Below are 18,535 nucleotides of genomic sequence, written 5' to 3'. Positions count from 1 at the left end.
TCTTGCGTGTATTGTCACGTACCGAAACCACACTCCACTCATATTAAAATTCTATTCTTTACCATAAACATTTATCATTCGTTTCTCATCTCTAATTTCTCCTCTTTTTTTTTTTCCCTATCTGATAGGGTTTCCATCTCCTTCAAGCTCTAATCTTTCTCATGCATTCCTGTCTTCAAGAACAAGAACTATACGGTGTTGTAGCGATTTCCATATTTGTGGGGTCTCTGTTTTTTGCTCTCTTTGGAGGGTTTTTGGGTCAGGATCAGTTCAGATTTTACCTCCCGGGGTTTTTTGAGCTGTACCCATGTCTAAGCTCCTTGCTTTCTCTGGTAAGTTTTCATCTTTCCTTGTTTTCTAATTTGGTAGTTGAATTTGTCCATGCGTATGTTAGTTTTTGTGATTTTGTAGGTGGTTGTTTAATTGGTTTCGTTGTAGATCAGATCTATGATCCTTGATTTGTTGAGACTTTTTCTTGTTGACACGATACGTAAACGTAGATCGTATAGGTTATTTGTGATCTCCAAAGTGATGGTAGTGTTTCTGTGACGTATTTATTGGAGTAGAATAGATTAGATGAGATTTCATAATTTGTTACAGATGTGATTAGCCTTGTTTGTTGTGGATCTCTTAGAGGGGGTTTCTAGATTTATCTTTTTAAATTTAACTTTGTGGAATATGAAGAAGTCGATGTTTTAAATTTAACTTTGTGGAATATGAAGAAGTTGATGATTGAGCAGCTGCTAGTAACATATATAACGTTTTGGCTTTTTTAATTTTTTTTTTTTTTTTCCTTTGAAAGGTGGTGGTTTAGAAATTTAGGGTGGAAAAGTTCCTCATAAATAACTACTAACATGCTATTATGTATATGATGGGAAGTCCTGGATAACTGGTTGTAATCATGAGCAAACAGGAATAATATGGTTTATAATTGAAAACTAATGTAAGATTGCTGATGGTTCTGAAAAGATGGTAGTATGTTGTTGAAACTTTGTATCATAGATAGTGACTTTCAGTGTATGTATCAATATTTGTTGAAATTTTTTGCCTGTATTATTTCACTTATCTGAGATTTTGATTTTCAATATCAGGTAATGATGATTTTTGCCCTGGGGGGCCAGTATACCCAAACCCCAAGGATTCGAGCGTCTTTCTGTCCCTTGGGTATCATTTGGATGTGTATTTTCCTCCTCGCAAGAGGTCTCACATTTGTGCTCCATTTGTTTTCAGCGAAGAGAGATCTGAGAAGAAACATGTCTCTATTGAAGTCCTGCCTGATGAATGTCTCTTTGAGATCTTCAGACGTTTGCCTGGAGGCAAGGAGAAGAGTGCCTGTGCATGTGTTTCCAAGCGCTGGCTTTCTCTTGTAAGCAATATCCGTAGAGACGAGTTTAGCAACAGATCTTCAAAGCCTGAAGCTGAGATTATTGAAAAGAAAGCAGATGCTGAAGATGTGGGTGTTGAGGATGATGGATACCTCTCCAGGAGCTTGGAAGGAAAGAAAGCTACAGATATTAGACTTGCTGCTTTGGCTGTTGGAACTTCTAATCGTGGAGGATTGGGAAAACTTTTTATCCGTGGAAGCAATTCTAGTCGTGGCACGACGAACGCTGGCCTTAGGGCGATTGCCTGTGGCTGCCCATCTCTAAAGGTTCTCTCCTTGTGGAATGTGTCTTCTGCAGGGGATGAAGGTCTTTTTGAGATTGCTAGTGGATGTCACCACTTACAGAAGCTTGACCTTTGCCAGTGTCCTAATATTACTGACAAGGCTTTGATTGCAGTTGCAAAGAACTGCCTGAGTTTGACTGATCTGACCATAGAGTCTTGCTCCAGAATTGGCAATGAAGGTTTGCAAGCTATTGGGCAATGCTGCCCCAATCTGAAGTCCATTTCAATCAAAGACTGCCCTCTCGTTGGGGATCAGGGAATCGCAAGCTTGTTGTCTTCAGCCGCTAATTCCCTGTTGAAAGTGAAGCTTCAAAGGTTGAACATCACTGATGTTTCACTTGCTGTTGTTGGACACTATGGCAAGGCAGTCACTGATCTTACCCTCACTGGCCTTTCACATGTGGGTGAGAGAGGCTTCTGGGTTATGGGCTCTGGTCATGGGTTGCAGAAGTTGAAGTCTTTGACAATTACATCCTGCGGAGGAGTAACAGATCTGGGCCTTGAAGCTGTGGGAAAGGGTTGCCCAAACTTAAAACAATTCTGCCTCCGAAAATGTTCGTTCTTGTCTGACAATGGGCTGATCTCTTTTGCCAAAGCTGCAGTATCACTTGAAAGTCTTCAATTGGAGGAGTGCCACAGGATTTCCCAATTTGGGCTTTTTGGTTCTCTTTTGAACTGTGGTGCAAAGCTGAAGACCATTTCCCTAGCGAGCTGCTTGGGGATGAAGATCTTAAATCTGTCAGTACCTTTGTCATCTCCTTGCAAATCCTTGTTATCATTGTCCATTCGTAACTGCCCTGGATTTGGTGATGCAAGCCTCGCCATGTTGGCGAAGTTGTGCCCTCAGTTGCAGCATGTGGACTTAAGTGGACTTCAGGGAATAACAGATGCTGGAGTTTTACCTCTAGTTGAAAGCTCTGAAGCTGGCCTGGTGAAGGTTAATCTTAGTGGTTGTGTGAATGTGACAGACAAAGTTGTTTCATCCATGACTGATCTACATGGTTGGACTCTTGAAATGCTCAACCTTGATGGTTGTAAACAAATCAGTGATGCAAGCTTGGTGTCAATTGCAAATAACTGCCTGCTTCTCAGTGATCTTGATGTCTCAAAGTGTGCGATCACTGATTTGGGAATTTCATCTCTAGCTCAAGCAAGCCACCTCAACCTGCAGATCCTTTCCATGTCAGGATGCCCCTTGATTTCAGACAGGAGCTTGAATGCTCTCAGGAAGATGGGTCAAACCCTTTTGGGATTAAATCTCCGGAACTGCAACGCAATCAGCAGCAGCACCATTGATTTTCTTTTGGAGCAGTTGTGGAGGTGTGATATCCTTTCATAAACAAGTGAAAGATTTGGTGAAACCCCATCCTTGAATTAGTTTGACAGATGCCAAGCGTGGGGTTGCAATAAACCATGAAGCTTCAGAATTGTAGTCAGCCTTTGTGAGTATCAGCTGTTAATGTAATTTTTGGGTCCATCAGCTATGGGTCTTTGATATTCCAGTACTCAGGGATCTTTTTCCAGGGAGCACACGGCCATATTTATTCCTCTTTTTTGCAGGTTTCCAGTGAGTGGAAATCTGTTTTAAGTTTTTTGACCCCAATAGTGGGTTTCACTTTACTCGTGGCCATATTTCCTGAGAATACAGTTAACCGGGTTCTGTTTCTGGGTTACTTTCTCCAATGTGTGTTTTAGCTTAGTCCTGTTTCTTATGTATATGCTTGGACCAAGCTTTCATTTCAAGTCCTTTTACTACCGAGTCTTTATCTGTTTCAGAATTGGTCTTTTGTTTTCCCCAAGGGGCAGATTAAAAGTTTTAGAGTCGTTGTGCCATTGGTTTTAGCAGTTGGAATATTGGTGGCTTGTTGTCGTGGGGCTTGGCCTTGGCAGCGAGTTATATGGTCTGCCATGACAACCTTTGTGGGTTGTTTTTTTCTACCAGTCCTATGGTTTTTACAGGCTCATTTGTTTATCAACTGTACATCATGTAATGGAATCAATAATCGCCCTTTGTGATGTAAACTTGTAAGACTATTTTATCAAATAAATAAAGTCTGTATTTATGTAGATGTTATTGTGAATGAGAGAATTATTTGTTCAATATCTGTGCAACTGCAAGGAAATGTGAATATGGTCATATTATTATATAAGGTGGATTTTTCCACCACATGGAAGATAAATTGGAAAATTGCGTGGGAATGCATTCAGGAATTGGTGGTTATATATATGACATCTTGGACAATGGACCTTAAAGGTGGAATGATTTTATTGGTTCAAGGGTGATGAGATTTGCCTATATAAACCCACTATATACGAAGCAAGAAAATAACAAATATTCTTCCACTTTGTGTTCCGTTTCAATTATCTTCATCTCTTCTTTTCTTCCTTTCTTCTGTCTTCAGTTTCGCGAAACTCTAACTTTCATTTTATCATTACGAATATAAATTATTATTATATTATAATTTATTATCAGTATATCTTACTCAGATATATTATCATAATCTTTTAATTATATCGTTACCCTAATTATTATAGAGATTTTAATTTTGTTATTCTTCTATTAAATTTTTTTATTTATAATTATATCATATTTGTAATTCGACGATTACAAAATCATAAATTTGGATCTAAAGTTTTGAATATCATTTATAACTTAAAATTACAAATTTGTGAATATAGACTTGAAGTCCGAAATAACATTAGAATATTTATGATATATAATTTGTAACATGAAGTTTATGAAATCATGAGAAGATATATATATGGTCCTGAAGTCTCAAGTTTCATTAAAGTATTTATTATAATTATATTTCATTTGCAATTTAAAAATTGCATAAGTTTTGAAAAGAATAAAATAGAAGTCTGAAATATTTTTTAAGTTTCACATAATATAATATTATGAATATTAATCGTAAACCCAAAAATTTAATGAATATGAGATAAATATGAACCTAAGGTTCTAACATAATTTGTCTTGATTATATTACTAATTTTTATTACTTTCATCAACATGTAGTTAGTGAAAATGACAAACCTTGTAAAACTTTAATATGTTACTCTTTGATTGGATGGAGAAAACTACATTGAATGGATCCTGGACATAGTTCTCCATCAAGAATTGATGAGCCTTAGAGAAACAACAAAAGAAAAAAATAAAGCATCCCAATAGGATAAATCTAAGACTACTATCTTTCTTCGTCCCCACATCCACGAAGGGTTATGAGCAAAATATGTAGATATTATGAACTCATTAGAATTATGAAGAAACCTAAAAGAAAAATTCGATCATCATAGATCAATAATATTGCCAATGGCCCAATATGAATGGACTCATTTACGCTTACAAGATTTTAAATCTATAAATAAATATAATCCTATCATGTTCAAAATAGTCTCCAGAATGAAATTATATGGAGAAAAAATAACTGAAGAAAATATGTTAGAAAAACCTTTCTCCACATTTTATCCCTCAAATATGTTCTAATAATAGTAATATAAGGAAATAACTCTTAAAAAAATATTCTGAATTGATATTCTGTATATTAGTAGTTGAATAAAACAATGAATTGTTATTGAGGAACTATCAGACACGCCTCACTGACACTGTGTCGTTCTCTGAAGTGAATGCAATACTAGTAGTAGTCATCATGGGCACAAATGCGGTCTTGGATAAAATAAGTTTCGATCCAGAGATAATCATAATAGAAAATTTTTCCACTATAAATGGACCAGAGATAAAACAAAACAGGATAAAGGAAAAATGATATAGGGTAAACCATAAAATCATAAAAGTAAATATTATATATATGGTTTCAAAGGCCATTAGTTAAATACATGTCGTACATTTAGACATTTGATGGATTTATACCAAATATTTATAAAAAATACAAACAAAAAGATCGAATCAAATTGTGTTGATAATCTAGATCTTGTTGATTTGGCAAACTTTAATATTTTTGAATTTCTGCAAGATTAAGAAATTATGTTTATTATATTGTGTAATTAGTACTATATATTTCTTCTTTTCAAATTTTGTAATAATTAATATAAATTTTAAAATTAAAGGAAATGAACTTCAAAATTGAAGCGTTAACTTCAAAGGTTGGTGATAGAAACATGTGTCTGATAGATAGTGTAATAACATACACAATATTGAAAGATAAGAAATTATTCTTAACTTTATCACCAATTGAAGCTAAAATAAATACTATATAGTAATTAATAAATTTGATTGAAGGCTCCGAAAAAGCAATAATTTTGTTGAAAAATAGGACAAAGTTAAGTATCAATGATACATTATATTCAAATAGATTCAGAAGAAATCTACTTAGTTTTAAAAATATAAGAAATAATGGTTATTACATTAAAACCATAAGCGAAAATGATATATAATTTATTTGTATCATTGGTATTATCTTTGGAAGAAAACTTATACTAGAAAAATTGTCTGTTTTATCATCTGGATTGTATTATACAATTATAAAAACAATTGAAACCTATACAATATCGAACCAGAAGTTTTCTGATCCAAAAGTCTTTACACTTTGGCATGACTGTTTAAGCTACTCAAAATTTACAATGATGCGTAGGATTCTTAAAAATTTGCATGCACATGCATTAAATAAAGACAAGATTTTATTGTTCAATGAAAAATTCTGAATCACCTATTTTCAAGGTAAATTAATAATAAGACTATTTCTCTCCAAAATTAAAGTTGAATATTCATCATTCCTATAAAAGATTCAATGAGATATATATGGACTCATTCATCCATCAAGTGACCCATTTTATTATTTTATGGCTTCATTGATGCATCTGCACGATGGTCCAATGTTTGTTTATTATCAATTCGAAATGTTTTATTTACTAAATTATTAACACAAATTATTAAATTAAAAACACATTTCTTATATTATTCGAGCAAATCAATACAACTAAATAATGTTAGTGAATTTATATTCAAGATATTTGATGATTATTATATGTCTATGGGGATTGATGTTGAACATTCAGTCTCATATATTCACACTCATAATAGATTAGTTGAGTCTCTTATCAAATGAGTTCAGGTAATTGCATGTACTTTATTATTAAGAACTCAATTATCAATTTATATGTAGGGACATGTCATATTACATTATGAAGTGTTAATTCGCTTGTGACCTTTCTCTCATCATCAGTATTCTCTATTATAATTGGTTTTTGATCACCAACCTGATATATCTCATTTGAGGATATTTGGTTATGTTATATATGTCCTTATTGTGTCTCCTCAACGCGTAAAACTGGGATCTCAACGTCATTTGAAAATATATGTTGGATATAATTTATCATCCATTATCAGGTATTTGAAACCATTAACAGATGATTTTTTTATTGCATGATTTACAGATTGTTACTTTGATGAAACAACATTTTCACTTTAGGAAAAAAGAAAACGCCTCATAAAGTTAGATATGAACTCACATGGTATATACCTATCTTGTCTCATCTAGATCCTCATATATCCTAAGGTAAAACTGAAGTGTAGAAGGTAGTGCGTTTATAAATTATTGTGAATAAAATGTTTGATGTATTTATAAATATGACAAAAGTGACAAGATCACATGTTATAGCTGCTAACGCACCAACAAAAATTAATGTGACTATTGAATAATTTCTTTAAACTATGACTGATCAATCTACTACACGTCAAAAGCATGGTAGACCTGTTGGATTGAAAGACATTGTTTCTTAAAAAAGAAAGACAAATAATCAAATAGATATCAATCATGATGATCCTAAAATGAATGAAAAATCCACACTTTCTAATATTTTTTCTAGAAGAGGTAATGATCTCTGAAAAGACTCAAACCTCTGAAATAATACAAACTTCTGAAGTGATACAAAATCCTGAAGAATGAGAAAATGATAATGCTGATAATTTTTACATTATGTTTATACACGAGAAATATGAAATTGTGAAACAATCAATATTAATTATTTACTCTCATTTACAGTAACTACTGACATTATGAATAGTGATGATTTTGAATCACGTACTTGAATGAATGCAGACAAAAACAAAATTAGGCTAAAGGGGAATAAATAATTTGAGCAAAATTAACTTATCTAGCAAAACGTAAGTGTTGGGGCATATAGTTCTAACACCTTAGGACGTTCAATCTATTAAATATAAATAAGTATTTGTAAAAAAAAAAATAAGAAAAATAAAACGGTTAGATATAGAATCAAACTTATAGCCTAAGGTTTTTCTCAAAGGTCAAATATAGACTTTGATAAGACATATACACCTATGATGGATATAATTACATTCAGATATTTAATCATATTAACAGTCTCTAAATAATTGAATATACGTCTAACGGATGCAGTTACTATTTATTTGTATAGAAACTTGGTTACTGAAATTTATATGAAACTCCTTGAAGCGCATAAATTGCGTAAAACAAAAACGGTCAATTCAATAAGCATGTACTCAATTAAATTACAAAGATCATTGTACAAATTAAAACTATCTGGACGAATGTGATACAATTGTCTTGGTGAATATTTAAAAATTGAGAGTTATGTGAATGACCCTATATGTTCATATGTCTTTATCAAAAGATCAAAATCGAGAATTGTTATTATAATAGTTTATGTTGATGACATAAATTTAATTGCGACTCCTGAAGAGCTCTAAAAAAATATTGAATATTTAAAAAAAGAATTTAAAATGAAGGATTTGAGGAAAATAAAATATTGTTTCGGTCTGTAGATCGAGCACAATTCAAATAGAATACTTATCCGTCAATCAACATATATTGAAAAATTATTAAAATGTTTTAATATGAATAAGACTCATTGTTTGAGCAACCTAATAGTTGTTTAGCCTCTCGATCTGAAAAAATAAAAAGATATTCCATTATAAAGTACTGTATCTTAATGTCATTAGAGTTTTATTATATTTGGTCCAATACACTGGACTGGATATATCCTTCGTAATCAATTTATTGACTTAATTTAAATCTACACCAAGTCATCGTCATTGAAACGAAATCAAACACATATTTTGTTACCTATGTGAAACTAGAGATTTGAGATTATTTTATTATGTCAAATCCCATAAAACCCCTAATTTAGTTGGATATACAGATGTTGGTTATCTTTCTAACCTTCATAAGACCTGATCACAGACAAAATATGTTTTCACATATAATGACACAACAATATCATAATATTTCACCAAACAGACTTGGTTGCAACGTCTTCAAACCATTCAGAGATCTTTACTCTCTATGAAGCCAATCGAGAATGCATTTAATAACGGTCAGTCATTCATCATATCCAGAATACATGCAGTTCTCATTTTATAACAAACACTCTTATATTATATGAAGACAATGTAACATGTATTGCCCAAATTAGAAGTAGATACATCAAGAGAGACAAAATCAAACGTATCTCACTGAAGTTCTTTTACACTAATGAGCTCTAACAGAGTAAAAAAATTGATGTCAAACAAATACGATCCAATAAAAATCTTACAGATTTATTCACCAAGACATTGTCGACATTAACATTTGAAAAGTTAATATATAATATCGATATGCAGAGGCTTAACAAGTAACCAAATTAATCGCATTATAAAGAGGGAGAATATTCATCAAATGGAGTATTATCAGAGAGAGCAAATTTTTGAAGTTTGTCACATTTAGAAAAAATGTGCACTGTATTCTTTTTTTTTTCACTAGATTTTGTCCTACTAAGTTTTCCTAGTAAAGTTTTTAATGAGATAGTTTAAGTATATCCAACACTATTTTACAGAACATTAAATAATTATGTTTTTTTACTTTGATTTTTATTTTATTGGGCTTTTTTCTTTACAAAATTAATGTAATTATTTGTAAATAATGAAAATTCAAGAGAGAGTGTTATATAAAGTGGATTTTTCCATCACATGGAAAACAAATTGGAAAATTGCGTGGGAATGCATTCAATGAATGGGTGGCTATATGTATAGCATCTTAGACAATGAACCTTGAAGATGGAATGATTTTATTGGTTGAAAGGTGATGAGATTTGCCTATATAAACCCATCATATAAGAAACAAGAAAATAACAAGTAAATATTCTCCCACTTTATGTTCCGTTTCAATTATCTTCGTTTCTCTTTTTCTTCCTTTCTTCTATCTTTAGTTTCACGAAACTCTAACTTTCATTTTATCATTACGAATGTAAATTATCTATTATATTATGACACATATATCTAGTTATTGTTGCAAGAAACAATTGAAATAGGAAGATTGAAAAGCAGAATTTATTAACGAAAGAAGGAAGATCTTTGGTGCTTGAAACAGCATCCCAAAAGTTGAAACATATCTTTTTGACTCTGGCAACTTGTTGCTTTCCCACTTCTGACTTGGGATACCAAATTCCTACTCACTAATGAAAAAGTAATCTCAAATGCGAAGAATCCACTTTCAATAATATTAATAATATATGCATTAGCATGGGATAATTTTATATGTCTATGCATTGTCTCGGAGGCCGATGCTGTCCTCGACAATCTCTCTCTCTCTCCAATGCACATGGTCATTGATGAGAGTCCATCAGTCCATGTGACCTGTATTACTTTTAGGAAAAAGGTATATTTGATTACGTTATCCTATTGATTTTGCCATTCCCATAAATCATATTCATTCGGGCATAAAATCTCTTATGTTTGCTGCCTGATCTGATCACATGGGATTGCTCTCATACTTGGACTTGAGAAAGCTTAAATTTTCTTGGAACATAGTTAAAAAATTGGTAACTCATTCATTTGCTTCTTTAGTCCCATGATTAGGGGTCTCAAGTAAAACTGATACACGGAAGATTTTGATATTTATATTATTGTAAAAACCGGTTCAAGTTCATTGAACATTGATAGACAAATCTACTGAGTTACAAATTTAACTGGAATTCTACTTGGTCCAAGCCAACGATCCACCCCTGCTGATATTGAAGCGGATGTGAAAGTAGTGGGTGGCAGCATAGGCCCAGAATGAGTAGAGGTAATGGGATGTTTTCGGAATTGTTGATGATGAGGAAAGTATGACGATTGCAAAAGTGCAGGCAAAGACAGTCAGACTGAGTTTCCAACCTGCAAATTGACTTACTCAGATTGATGGCATCACCATGCCCAATGACTCACTTTTACAGCTTATGCATCATACTATAAGCTTCCTCCATTCTTCTCCAAATCACTCTTAATTTGTACACTTAAAAGAGTAATTGTTGCCTGTGCGTTCAGATTGTTGAGCTCAGCCTTTCTTGACTGCTTTTTACTCCTATTTTTGAGGAAATTTGATGCATAGGCATGGGTAGCAAGAAGATTAATATTTAACAAACCTGTAACTAAAAGCAATATCTAAAAATTGGTTAAGGAGACAAGCCATATTATATCTTTTTCTATCCCTCAAATTTCGTTATTCTAGCATATATACATTGCTTGAAATATAGATGCGGGCGGCTTCATCAACAAAGTACCAAAGTGAGCTCAAAGTTTCTTTGATTCTAATATTTTTCTTCATCTATCTCCTCACCATAACTGGTAACGTCCACTTCAGTACTAAAAATCTCTACATGCGAGCACGCAGTCGGGTTAGTTTCTGCTTGGAGAAGCAGGGAATATGAAGGAAGAGAGAGAAGTTCTGCCTAAACACTAATTAAGCCACATCATCTTCAACATCAAGAAGCTGATGATGACACCGGCTATCTTCTCTCCTGGAATGTAAATAAATGTTCGGGATTAGCTCTTTCAGCCATGATCTTAGTAATTTAGCCATTTATGGATTCATATCAATCCTGTTATTTCCAAGATAACGAAGAGAGAGCATATTTCCTTGTGTTCCAAGAATCCACAACTTCAGCTTAAGATATGAATAAATAACCACTTCTCAATCTCCCCGATTTTATCTCAAAGTCAAAAGTCCACCATGAAATCCCATAAATGAAGCACCTGCAAGTAACTGTACTTTTTAACCACCATCACAGGATTTCAATCTAACGGCTGAAACCTTCTTTTCTGAAAACCCCTTCTTCAACGCAAGCAAGCAACTCAATAATAAAAGCTAAAACCTTTTTACGTTCTTCTTAACATAACAATAATAATGCTTCTAAGAAGCGCTTCTACACCTATCTTGAAACCATTAACCTTCCGTTCCTCCCCAGAACCTGATCTGGGTGTTCGGATCTGGACCGCCAGATCCATATGCATGTCCTTGTCATCTCCCATCAAGAAAATTCCCAGGACCTTATCAGAGGACGATCTCAAGTGTCTTCATTTCTCTAAGAAGAAAATTTTGATTAACAGACCGTTGACATCACAAGGTTTGGTGGAAAGGGAAGACGAGCTAGAGGGAGAAGGGGAAAGAGGAACAACTTGCACGCAAAAGGATACATCATCTTGTTTACATGATGGGGTGGCGTTAAACGAGGGCTGTGGCGGAGGTGGCTGTGGCAATGGAGGAATTTATGGCGGTAACGACGGTTCTGGTGGTAGTGGAGGCAGCGACGGAGAGTCTGGTAATAATGGGAGTGAAAGTATTGAAGGTTATTATCAAAGAATGATAAAAAAGTATCCTGGAAACGCTCTTGTTCTTGCCAATTATGCCAAGTTCCTCAAGGAGGTGCTAGTCTGTCTATTTTTGTGATTTAGATTGATTATATGTATTTTGTCTAAAACTATTGAATACAGGTGCAAGGTGATTTTGTGAAAGCTGAAGAGTACTGTCAGAGAGCCATTCTGGCGAAGCAAGATGAACAGGATGGAAATGTGTTGTCTTTATATGGAGGTTTGATATGGAAGAATCATAAGGATGCTCTTCGTGCTCAGAGTTATTACGATCAAGCTGTAAAATCGGCTCCAGGCGACTGGTAATTCAATAGTCCATGTGAAACCAGGCTGGCTCTAAATTAACTTTGAATTTTAATGGATGGCGGGTTTTGTTTGAACTTGCAGCCATGTTCTTGCTTCTTATGCTCAATTTCTGTGGGATGCTGCAGATGATGATGATGATGATGAAGACAACGACATTGAAAAATGCACTACAGAACCCCCAACATTTTGCCTTCCATAACAGATGAATCAAATATTGGTGAAGAGTTTTTGTGATTGTAACTTGATAATATTTCTTTAATTCCTTTGTGAATAGATGATGATGAATAACCTTTGATGTAACAATAACAATAATAATAATAATAATTCTTGACTGATGTGTTATTCTATGCTTATCATTAAACGCCCTGCTCTGGCTCAGGTAGCAGCTTAGATTGAACTCCTACGAAATCTTTGAGCCAAGGATTGTCTCATTTTCGTAAATAGTCTAATTCAAAATGATTCAAATTTAGCCTCCATGGAATCCAGCCTTGCCCTCTGATTAGCTCTTCTTCGTCGTTACCCCATTTCCCATATTCTTGACTTCGTTTCCACTTTTTACTTTATAATACGTATAGAATTATTCCATGAAAACTTCCTCTTTATCTTCTTATTCTTCTTCACATGTCATTGTCTTCTGGATATTTATGATGCTTTTACAGTGACTAGGATAGGAAAATACATTAGAAAAATGTGAATAATATGTTGTCTTGTTTTGGATCATGACAAAACCAAACTCAAATGCTTCTGTTATTGTTCAATTTATCTACAAACGGAAGAAACACATGTAACGAAAAATCATTAAGGTCAGCCAAGAGCCCCAAGGCTAAAGAAGTGGCTTCCATGGAATCCTTGAAAACACACCTCATTATAACACCAAAAAAGGCCATAAAAAATGAATTGTCCACAACACACAAAACAAAAGCCGTAACTGACAATTCCAATTTCCAATTGTTCAAGAGCAACCCCCTTTAAACAAACACCACCTGTGATAATTGTCCCGTTGATTTCGCATTGAGCCGTGACAATCGGGGTGCCATACAGGCAGTTCCGATGATGACAGAATTACCCAAAATTTTCAAAAATAACCTATCAAAGCCGGCAACTAAACAACAACAAAAATTAAGATAGAAACTTGAGACATTATAACATACACTGCTCCAATTGGGAATGCAGAATCCTAGTGGCAAGACCAGCAAGCACACAGTCACAATGGACAATATGTCATCACAACCCAAATGCAGAATCCTTCACTTTCATCACCAAATATGTGGGAGTCTAAAACCTTACTTATTTACGCAATATCAAGTCAACGACTTTGTATAAGCATCCATTTCCAACTGCTAATGAACTTGATCCTCCAATGCTACGGGTTCCTGTACAAAGATGGGTTGATCTCTCTCCCCAACTGCTGGTTCCTCGTCTGTACCGAGCAGAGTTTCTTTTGAATCTGTTCCAGGAACTGACTCCCGAATGAGAGAATCAGCTTCCTTTGTTGCTTTCGGTGAAATGGTATTTTCCTCATTTGCTGCTTTTGATGAGGTCATCTTTTCTTCCTTGCTGGAATTGGATAAAATGCTCCTTTCAGAAGGCAGATTGGGAAGGGACTTCCGCTGCAGCCTTTTCAATTGTACAGCAGAATTTCCTTTGGTAGAGTTTCTCTGAGATACTTTCTCATCCAGACTTAGTCGGCCTGGTTGAGTACTAGGGGTGCCATTTCCATCGGTTTCTGCAGAAGTCAAGGTCTTCTTTCTACCAAGTTTGGGAGATTTGGCTCTTGTTGTGGGTATCTATATCAAATTATATTAAGATTAGGGAAAAAATAATAAATTGTCCTACAATCTCTCTGACTACCCATATCCAGTAAACGGGAAGGAAGATCAGGTCATCAGATCAAGCGATAAATTGAGCGTGAACTGTGACAATATTAGCTTATGGAACCAAACATGTAATCAAGATATATTTCCTGTATATATAGAAAAATTGAGGAAACATATTTTGGTGATGAAGGTCAGGCTGCAATCAGGAACCTAAAAGTAAATTCGTTTATCAGGAAAACAAAAAAAATTAATTTGAGATAGGTGCAGCGCAAAGCACAGGCAAAGAAAAATAAATGATTAAATGATCAAATATTTCTCATCAACAGTGAGATGTGCTATATACCTCTATACAGGGGTGCTAGATCCTAATTCCCAATCAAATAAACCTTAGTCAATGGTGAAATGTAAATACACCCAGTGAAACTTAGCCCCCAAAAGTAACCACCCATCTCCTTAGTCCTTGTTTCTCTAGTTCCATCACAAATCCACATCTTTCATCCATTATCTGATCTATGCTAAATCATCAGCCAATGCTTAATAAAATAAAATTTACAATGAAATATTTCAAGACAGTACTTCAATTTCCTCCCCAACTCACAGAATTTGCTTGGTTCAAGAAATAGAATGCTCAGTGGCAAACTAATAAGTAGGGTTAATCACAGAGAACTTCAAAGGCTTTAACATAGCAAAATGGAAACTAACCACCAGACTAAAAAGCACATTTGTGGCACTCAAACCTACAACCACCATAAAACACCTGAAGAAAACCTTGATTGAATCACAGTTTATGCAGCAAATAAATTTTCAACATCAATTCTGACATAACCCTACCAATATGCAAACACAGACACTTTCAAATTGGTGCGAGCACAACATTATCAATAATTGTCACACTCAAACTACAAGCATCCTTTTTGTTAATGTTATTAATAAATTTTAATCAATCCATGCAGGAGGCAATGACAATGACAATGACAATAAAATCAGATTCACACTTAATGATATCTCAACCTCATGCAATGAATTGTTATAAGCTACATGGTTTGCTAAGCATTCTCCATATGAGTGCCATGATACCAAAATTCAGAGAAGAAGACACGTTGAACAAAAGTACAAACTTACCTTCTTTAACTCCACCTTAGGAGGAAGAGGCTCTTGGTAGAAGCTTGGCATGGGGGTTGCTTTAAAATTCAAACTCTTCCTGAGCTTCTTAATCTCTGCATCTTGAGTTTCCTGCATGACAATGGAAATACTGTCATTATTATTGAAGCTTGGTATGTAAGATTTATATACCCTGGTTGAAATAAATCCATGACTTCCCTCCACCAAACCCTGATGGGGGGAGGAAATACTGTTAGGGTAATTACAGTCTACTACCAACAGAAAATACCACCTTAGATTTGGCTTGCAAGTTACTTCTTTCTAATTCCTTGGCATGAATCTTTTCCTCAAGTTTAGAGTAGAACTGCACATCATGATAATAGACAAGTATGTTGATATTTCGGATGCTGCAGGAGTAGGCAACATATATCTTTCCAAAGTGCAAGTAAAAAACTAACCTCTCTCCTTTTCTCAGCTCGCTCATCGCACTTAAAACTGAAACCATAATTTGGAAGTGCACCCACTTTCCGAGGCTTGGAATCTCCTGCTGTAGAACTATAAAGTACTTAAGGATAAACTTATAATGTGAATTTACTACAAATGGGATTCTGGGACAAAAAATATTTGAAAGAAACCTAGATGGCACCCTGTCTCAACCCCAAAAGGAAGAGAAAGACAATAATAAAAAGGGATACAGAGAAGATTCTACATCTTCAGCTTTGTCAACAGGTTCGTTCTTCACAGGCTTCCGTTTTGTCTTCTCCCTGCATCCATGAGAAAATAGTTCATAAAACAGCTGGAAAATATGCTGTACTCAATGAATGTGTCTTAGAAAGTTTACATTCAGGAGAGAAGCACTGATCAACTAATCAGAAATTTTTTGATTCAACTGGACGATAAAAATTTTGTAAATTATCACTTTTGCAATTTAATAAAATAAGATTACTAAGGCTTATAGAATGGCTACATGGTAAAAGGAAGAATAATATTGATGAGATTAATATACTCAAAGTTCATACACAAGGCCTTCAGATGACACTGCATCAGAATTTCCAGATTGCTGAAAGAGGACAAAAACAATGATCAGCAAAAATATACAGAATTCAAAAGCCAATAATAACCTTTTGTAATTAAAAAAGTCAATATATGCCATGCTATAAAAGCTTAAAAAGAAGGGTAATATCAACCTTCAACTTAGATAAATGGGGCTGTTTGTCACTGAAAGACCTGCTTGTAAAAGATTGTTTGGATTGTGGATTCATGCCAACAGAACCATTTGAAGCAGCTGCCTCAGTATTTTTCCCATCATTGCTTTTCTTCAGCAAGGCTGATGAAAAGCTTTTTGACTTTGAGAGCTTCTCATTCTTGCTTGTGCCATTACCACTTGGTGGTTTGGACTCCCGTGAGGTATCAGCAACTTTCACTTTCCCAACCTGACATGCACTAGCAGGTTTTAGATTGACAGATGTTAAATAAGAGCAATCTAACAGTTCAAGAACTCATACCTCAGAAATATTGGAGACATTGCTTTCCACATTATCATTTGATCCATCTCTAACCTCCCCACTAGTTCTCCTTTTAACCAACTCAGGAACACCTCCTGAGTCTCCATTTGACCTAACAGCCTCTGTAACCTCTTCAGCTGTCCCATAAGCATCATCTGAAACATCCCTATGTTCTCCAGGTACAATAGGTTGCATATGATCACCATTTTGCTGGGCCACCTCAAGCCCATCAGTCACTTTAAGTTTATCAAAATCCATACTGCAAGCAAGAACAATATCCATTCATATTTTCATCTAACGGTCTCTGTCTCCATACATTATTTAGCATAAATTCACACGAGAATAAAACTGCTCAGTAAACCATATCGTATCCCTTGAATTCAAGAAAAATGTAAGACTATAGACAAGTAACCATTCAAACATCGGAGCATTATATCGAGCACTAATGACCGTAAATCTATAAATTTAAGTATTTCACAAACAAATCAAGTAAAATTTTACATATAAAAGCAAATCCAGTAAAACCTAGGCAAATGAAAACAGATTCACGATACAAAACAAGTTTAGAGAATTAAAAGATCGCCACGTCAATAAATACAAATACAGAATCAGTAGTTTAACATTGATCTACTCAAAGCAAAAAAAAAGCAACAAACAAACAATATATTAAAAAAAACGCAGCGTTTCTAAGCTGAGCACAGAGGATTCAAAAACTTACTTCATTTTTCATCAGATTTATCAGCAACCAAACAAAGCTTCTACTTACCTGGAAAAACCGCGCAACAATCAAAACTCCATTAAGTCTGCAGCAACTGAAGTTGAAAGATAAGGTGAAATTGTGAAAGAAGTGAAGGGATCTAAAGAGGATGAAAACGAAAAAGGTCTGGAAAATCAGAGGAGCCGAATCCTTACCGGTAGGATCTTTCGGATTCAAAAGTCGAATTTTAAATTATTTTTTAAAAATTTTATTGAATTGAGGTAACTATAAAATAAATAAGCAGCAGTCTCAAATCCATTTCATGATGTCACAATCTATTCTAGCAGAGAGAGAGGAATACGGTACATACATACCTATATACAGTTATACGATTTTGGTGGATATATCAGCGAATTACCAACGGTTTAAGTTATTTCATCATCTGACCTGGGCTGGGTGGGTGTAAAATTAGAATAATAGTAGTAAATGTATAAACATTTTTTTATTAATATAATTCATAAAAATTGATGTAATGATGATTAAATAATTAATAATATTTTATCAACTGTGTTTAATTTTTAAGTATACCATATATATATATTTCATTTGGTATACAATATATATATATTTATTTAACAAAAAATTCTAGAGAGATTGAATATTTTCCTTTAAATTGCAAATGGGCGGCACATTCTGGCAAATAAAGATTACTTGAAAATTTTGGCTAAAAATATTGTAAAATTGGTTAGATTTGGATCAATGGACTAGATTAATACAAATCATAAATCCCTTAAAATTTTTATATTTCTCACTGATTATATAAATTAATCACTACTTACCA

General features: G+C 34.2%; 3 protein-coding genes across 7 annotated transcripts; 2 read left to right on the top strand and 1 right to left on the bottom strand.

The window, feature by feature from the left end:
• LOC123194716 (EIN3-binding F-box protein 1-like) lies at positions 1-3,735 on the top strand. The gene is made up of 2 exons (XM_044608087.1): positions 1-332; positions 1,092-3,735. The coding sequence occupies exons 1-2, from the start codon at positions 308-310 to the stop codon at positions 3,005-3,007; spliced, it is 1,941 nt and encodes a 646-aa protein (XP_044464022.1). The 5' UTR covers positions 1-307; the 3' UTR covers positions 3,008-3,735.
• A 7,274-nt stretch (positions 3,736-11,009) lies between these two features.
• LOC123194764 lies at positions 11,010-12,916 on the top strand. Of its 2 annotated transcripts, none has more exons than XM_044608158.1 (3): positions 11,010-12,323; positions 12,392-12,570; positions 12,656-12,916. In XM_044608158.1, the coding sequence occupies exons 1-3, from the start codon at positions 11,805-11,807 to the stop codon at positions 12,771-12,773; spliced, it is 816 nt and encodes a 271-aa protein (XP_044464093.1). In that variant the 5' UTR covers positions 11,010-11,804; the 3' UTR covers positions 12,774-12,916. The 2 variants fall into 2 exon arrangements, with proteins under 2 accessions (XP_044464093.1, XP_044464094.1); XM_044608159.1 differs by having other exon boundaries at positions 11,012-12,323; positions 12,700-12,916.
• A 499-nt stretch (positions 12,917-13,415) lies between these two features.
• Positions 13,416-18,038, bottom strand: LOC123194763 (protein WVD2-like 6). Of its 4 annotated transcripts, none has more exons than XM_044608153.1 (10): positions 17,910-18,038; positions 17,716-17,809; positions 16,998-17,256; positions 16,680-16,925; positions 16,512-16,552; positions 16,188-16,256; positions 15,951-16,047; positions 15,785-15,856; positions 15,514-15,624; positions 13,416-14,361 (listed from the first exon to the last, which is right to left on the bottom strand). In XM_044608153.1, exons 2-10 carry the CDS (start codon positions 17,718-17,720, stop codon positions 13,915-13,917), a joined length of 1,347 nt encoding a protein of 448 aa, XP_044464088.1. In that variant the 5' UTR covers positions 17,721-17,809; positions 17,910-18,038; the 3' UTR covers positions 13,416-13,914. The 4 variants fall into 4 exon arrangements, with proteins under 4 accessions (XP_044464088.1, XP_044464092.1, XP_044464090.1 ...); XM_044608157.1 differs by having other exon boundaries at positions 17,764-17,809; positions 17,910-18,037; XM_044608155.1 differs by having other exon boundaries at positions 17,716-17,763; positions 17,910-18,011.
• Between the last annotated feature and the right edge of the window lie 497 nt (positions 18,039-18,535).

Source organism: Mangifera indica, chromosome 13 (genome assembly GCF_011075055.1).
Source record: "Mangifera indica cultivar Alphonso chromosome 13, CATAS_Mindica_2.1, whole genome shotgun sequence".
NCBI classification, from domain to species: Eukaryota; Viridiplantae; Streptophyta; class Magnoliopsida; order Sapindales; family Anacardiaceae; genus Mangifera; species Mangifera indica.
This window is presented reverse-complemented; position numbering and strand designations above follow the sequence as displayed.

Coding starts and splice junctions, on each gene's coding strand:
- LOC123194716 (XM_044608087.1), top strand. CDS start 308: ATGTCTAAGCTCCTTGCTTTCTCTG. Junction 333..1,091: donor TAAGCTCCTTGCTTTCTCTG/GTAAGTTTTCAT, acceptor TTTCAATATCAG/GTAATGATGATTTTTGCCCT.
- LOC123194764 (XM_044608158.1), top strand. CDS start 11,805: ATGCTTCTAAGAAGCGCTTCTACACCTATCTTGAAACCATTAACCTTC. Junction 12,324..12,391: donor ATGCCAAGTTCCTCAAGGAG/GTGCTAGTCTGT, acceptor TATTGAATACAG/GTGCAAGGTGATTTTGTGAA. Junction 12,571..12,655: donor AAATCGGCTCCAGGCGACTG/GTAATTCAATAG, acceptor TTGAACTTGCAG/CCATGTTCTTGCTTCTTATG.
- LOC123194763 (XM_044608153.1), bottom strand. Junction 16,553..16,679: donor CCCATTTATCTAAGTTGAAG/GTTGATATTACC, acceptor GTCCTCTTTCAG/CAATCTGGAAATTCTGATGC. Junction 16,048..16,187: donor GAAGATGTAGAATCTTCTCT/GTATCCCTTTTT, acceptor AGTACTTTATAG/TTCTACAGCAGGAGATTCCA.